Genomic DNA, 5,342 nt, shown 5'->3' with positions numbered 1-5,342 from the left:
GAGAAGGACCAATAAGGATAGCCAATCCATGAAAAGAATACCAGATGACGCTCTTAGTCAAACTTACTTCTATGGATGCTCGATGTAATTGTATCGATAAAAAGATTCCGCTCAATATGTACTCGCTGGAAATGAATATTTCATATTCATGTTGTTAAATTAGTTTAAAGAAATGATAATTCTATCGGAAATAATAATTTAAAAAATCTCTTAGAGAGTTAATACTTTCTAAGCATGTATTCAGTTTAACCAATCGTAATGTGTTTATATAATGAATGTAGAAAGATACGAAACTTGTAATTAGCTACTATTTGTTGTATTTGACATTGACGACCAATCAAGTCGACCGTAGGAAGAATTTGATAGTTAAGAAAACTTCTTATTGGTTGAATAAAATTGATATAAACTATATGGTTTTGTGTTACTCAGATGTTATTAAGAATGTGACGTAAAGGAAGAAAACCAATCAAAATAACGTATTCGTGTTTTCCTGAAAAGCGAAAAGTATAATAATATTTGTATCTTTTAAAATAAATATTTTTGAGTATTCATACTGTATTTATTTAAATTAGTATTGAAACAGATTCGTTAAAAGGTCATCGTCTTAACTCGCAGATACCATTAAAAAGTTAATCAGTTTTTTCGTCTGGACTTTGATTATGCATATAGAAGTATTAGTAAGTATAAATTGTGTTTTATCTTTCACAATTTGGTTTACTCCTCCCTCCACAAAAAAAAAGAGAGCAAAGTATTTTTATCAGATTCAGAGAAATATTTAAAAATACTTCTTTATTCGTTATCACGCATTTTTTATATAATTTAAAATTTGAATTGTTTCCAATTATGAATGATAAGGTGTAATCTGTAAAACCATAAAAATTATATTAAATATATAACATAAATAATAATAATTAATTCAATATATTTTATTCAATATTATTAAATATCGTATATATTATATCGTATATAATTATCATATATATATATATATATATATATATATATATATATATATATATAAAGGAAAAAAATAGCATATGAAAATTGATCCAGATAAAAGGTGATATTAGCGCCTTATTGGTTTTCTTCGGATACGGCCCTGGAAACGAATCCGCGCTCGCACCAGTCGATTCGTTCGGCGCGCCGTCAATGCATGCCAGTGCATGTGGTCTCATCGTGGTGTGTGGTTCGTCTTTTATTTCTCTTTTTCTCTCTCCCTCTTTCTCCCTTTTTCTCTCTGCCTCTTTTTCTCTCTCTCTCTCTTTCTCTTTCTACTGTCTCTTTAATTTGACAGAACGATTTAGCGAGGATTTAATTAACATCAAGAATCTTACGTTCAGTTATTTACCTTTACTTAACGTTCTAACGAACTAGAACGAGAAAAGTCTAGCGGTACCTGCAGAGAGAAACGTGAAACTTCGTTCTAAAGGACATCAAAATATAGAAAGAGAGAGATAATCCACTCGGTTGGAGGGAAATCTTTGGTAAAGATAGGAGATGTCTGCGGACGCTGAGCTTAGTAACATTCTTAGCAGGAGGCAACGGATCAACGAGGATCTCGATGAGGGTAAAGAAGTGAAGAAACAATACAGATTTGTTAACGTCTATACCGAATTCCATGAGCTCTCTCGCCGGGAGATCAAACGATACGAGCAAACCTTCAACAGGTGAGAGAAAAAGAGAGAGCGACTATAATATTTTCTTTTTCATATTATCTCCATACTTTTTTTCATTAGTTTCTTACTTTATAGAAAGACAAAGATATTATTATAATAATACCACTCATTGTTTTTCCTTAATCGATTATGTATGATACGACATATTTCGTGAGAAAACATTTCGTGACGTGCATATTATTACTACGCATTTGTATTCTTCCAACATGAATGTCACAATGCAAGGATGCTGCGTTAATGATACCTGATTGTAGAATATGATTATTCGTTTTATTCTTATAATAGACAATTCGACATTGACCTATTCACCGACAAAAAAAAATCATACTTTTTCTTTTATTCCTATCATCGATATGTATTCAAACAATAAGTTTGAAAGAAAGGTCGTAAACATAAGTTTCTATCTCTATCTATGAATGATCGAAGTCCGTTTGACTCATTGTTTCTTAATAACCATCCAAATATTTTTATCTGTAACTAAATGAAACACTGTGATCTTTTTAAAGATTCTCATACGAATATCGTTAACTTTATCTTTTCAGACGAATACACTGATTTTAACTTTATATTATCTAACGTAGATAGTAATCCTTTATCGTTTAATGTTGTCTTTCGGAGATATACTAACTTCTTTTGAAACCTACGTATTATAAATTCAGAATTGTTTCACAGAACAAAGAAAAAAGAAAAAATTCATTGGATATTATTCCGGTAAGACTGCTTATCTCTTTTGATACGATCTTTTTTTTTTCGTAAACATTTTACAATATCTGTCGTACTCATTAATGATTGCTTTCATTGTCCTCTATGATAAAATTAATACACTAATATTCGTCGAAAATATGGAAACTTTTCCTTTTTTTACCTCATAAATCGGGATATTTCTTTCCACAAAACAGTTTACGGAATTCTATTTTTTTTCTATTAAGGGAAGACGCACTTTTCAGAAACCGGTATGCTATGAGGTCCCTGTTTTTCTTTCTACGTGTGCAGCATATATATACGCTGACGCACGCTCACAAAGACGGGGTGAGTCACGTAAGGTGATCATTTCAAACTGCCGGTTACTGTCTCGCGAATATGTTTACCAAGCGTCTCAAGCAATATCGGTAGTCAACTCGGTGGAACACTTTTCACTTTAAACAATCTACCATATATATATGTATATATGAACATATTTTGTACTTTGTGGTTTGACTATTCGGTGACACATGATAGCGAACATGTATCCGCAGATGTTTCGTATCTTGTGGTTATCTATCTTGCATTTCCTGTCTCGATGAGTCGCACGTTGACAAGGTTTCCTTTTATTTTGATTGAATTTTCAGCGTCTTTATCATCCTCTTCCGACTTTGACTATATTTTAATTTCCTCTAAGATTTAATCGAAAATGTTACGAGAAAAGAGTGGAAATAACGGGAAGCAAAGATTGAAAATTCAAAATTGGCACAGAAAATTACGCGTCAAATTTGAAAGCGTAAATGAACATTTTTTGTACATATTGTTTTTCTTTTTTAAGAACAAAATAAAATTACCATCAACGTGATCATCGATTTCTTGAGTATTAGACGATATCGTTTCTTTTAAAGTATCAGACGTCCTGTGTTTTAAAATAGACGTTGTGTACATTTACCGATCGTTACGTTCCCTCTCATAGTGTAAACACCACGTGCAGTAAAGCCCTTCGTGAATCGTATATCTAAACCAACGTGCGGATTTCTGTATCCTCATTACGTATTTGTGTACGAGCCGTTATTTCGTAGTCATTCTAAGAAATTGCGTGTATCGAATGCGTAATCGGAGAAAGAATTTATTCGACAATTCAAGTGATATACCGATCATGAATTTATCGATTAGTCGTACTATATTTTGGATATTAGAAATTGTGCCTGTGAATTTAGAACGCTGAACTTTTCCTACCAGATAGAGGATAGGTTGCATAAAGAAATCGATTGATACATATCTAACGTAACGAAGTATACATATATACAGGGAACCCTCTTATAATACGGTACTCTGAGAACATAGTCTTGATATAACACGGTATTCTAAGAACACTGTTTCGATATAACACGTTATTCAGAGAATACGATAAAAAAATTACGAGATACCTTTTTATAATTCAATATAACACAGTAAAAAAATTACAAAATATCCTCCTATAGCGCGGTACTTTCTGAAAACGGTTTCGATATAAAACGGTAAACAAAAAATTGCAAGGTACTCTCTTATAACATCTATAACGCACTCTAAGAGCACTGTTTTAATATAACACAGTATAAAAATTGCATAAACCGTCCAATAAACATATATACACTGTACCAAGAATTACACAAAACAAAAGTGATCCATGGTGTAACACAATGGTTAATGCAACGGGTCTTAATTATTACATAAAATCACAGATAAATATCTTATCATAGTTATATTCCATAATCAAATTACAATGAGATTTTCTAATTACTTGAATTCGCAAACTTTCTATTTTATCTATTTCGTTTTAAATTCATGAATTTTTTCTTTTTTTTTTCAATTTTAATGTAAATTAATGTATATTGTTAAATTATGAAAAATTTTTTAATTGCAAATAATATTTCATTTTATTATATGTCAAATTTGACATGGAACGAAATCTCTTAAATTTTGTACGGTTTCGAGAAGTATCCTATATACATGGTTTTCACATAATACAGAACGTATCCATTTAATTTATGTTATTCCGTAATTTCTCATAACACGGTACGAATTAACGGTTTTATAAGAGGGTTGTGTCTAGCATATGCTTTCTAAAAAAATAAATTCCATAATAAAAGAAAAGTACTAATAATTAGTTCCTTATCTACGAAATAAGCTGGTGTTGTAAATGAACATTTTATTATAAACATTACACTTTCTCCAGGATTAATAGCTCGTTCTACCACTATATAATCTTTTAACTAGGATTACGTGTAAGTAAAAGTGATTCATATTTACTCGTACAGGTATCGAGTTAATCCAAAACCACGGTGACAATAACCTGCTGTATTGCGGTCTTAATAAATGTTCAGTAGGGTCGATGAATGTACAACGTGCTGGCAATTCATATTACCATGAGAAGGAGTGTTTCGTGCTTAGGTACCTCTGGCGATTCAGCAAAATTCGAGTATACATCTTTATAGTAGAGCATAGAGTTCCATGAGGAAGTTATAGTTGTCATAGTCGTGACAAGCGAGTTAAACAATAGCGGCTTGTGCCTTATAATACTCATCGATTTTTTTTTTATTCTATGTGCATCATAACCTCTTCGACCATTTTTGTATTTGACGACATGATATATGATCCGTTATACTTCGTTGATTATTATTTAATATACAGTTATTTATAATTTAAAAAATTTCATTAAACAAATTTTCTTTCAAATTCTTAAATTACAAAATAATTTTAAAATAATTAAAAATATTATTTGTTATTTAAAATATAATTTGTTATTAAGAAATTGGAAAACAATTTTTATCATGCACACGTAGTATACACACGTGACACAATTAATGACATTTCCGGCAAAGAAAATGGAGAAATTAGAAATACTCCTTTTTGATAAATTATTTTTTAATTGAATAATTTTTATTCGAACTATGACGAATAACCATTCTTTCTTAGTAAATCGATACAATTAGCTCATGACAT

General features: G+C 30.7%; 1 protein-coding gene across 1 annotated transcript in view; it reads left to right on the top strand.

The window, feature by feature from the left end:
• The first annotated feature begins 1,143 nt into the window (after positions 1-1,143).
• Positions 1,144-5,342, top strand: part of Swip-1 (EF-hand domain-containing protein D2 homolog Swip-1) — a 7,179-nt gene continuing 2,980 nt past the window's right edge. Inside the window, exon 1 of the mRNA XM_035862032.2 lies at positions 1,144-1,667. Coding sequence (XP_035717925.1) covers positions 1,498-1,667 — 170 coding nt within the window. The 5' untranslated portion in view covers positions 1,144-1,497. The remainder of the gene's footprint in view (positions 1,668-5,342) is intronic.

This window comes from Vespa mandarinia, chromosome 2, assembly GCF_050613455.1.
Source record: "Vespa mandarinia isolate Hongniang chromosome 2, ASM5061345v1, whole genome shotgun sequence".
Lineage (NCBI taxonomy): Eukaryota > Metazoa > Arthropoda > Insecta > Hymenoptera > Vespidae > Vespa > Vespa mandarinia.
This window is presented reverse-complemented; position numbering and strand designations above follow the sequence as displayed.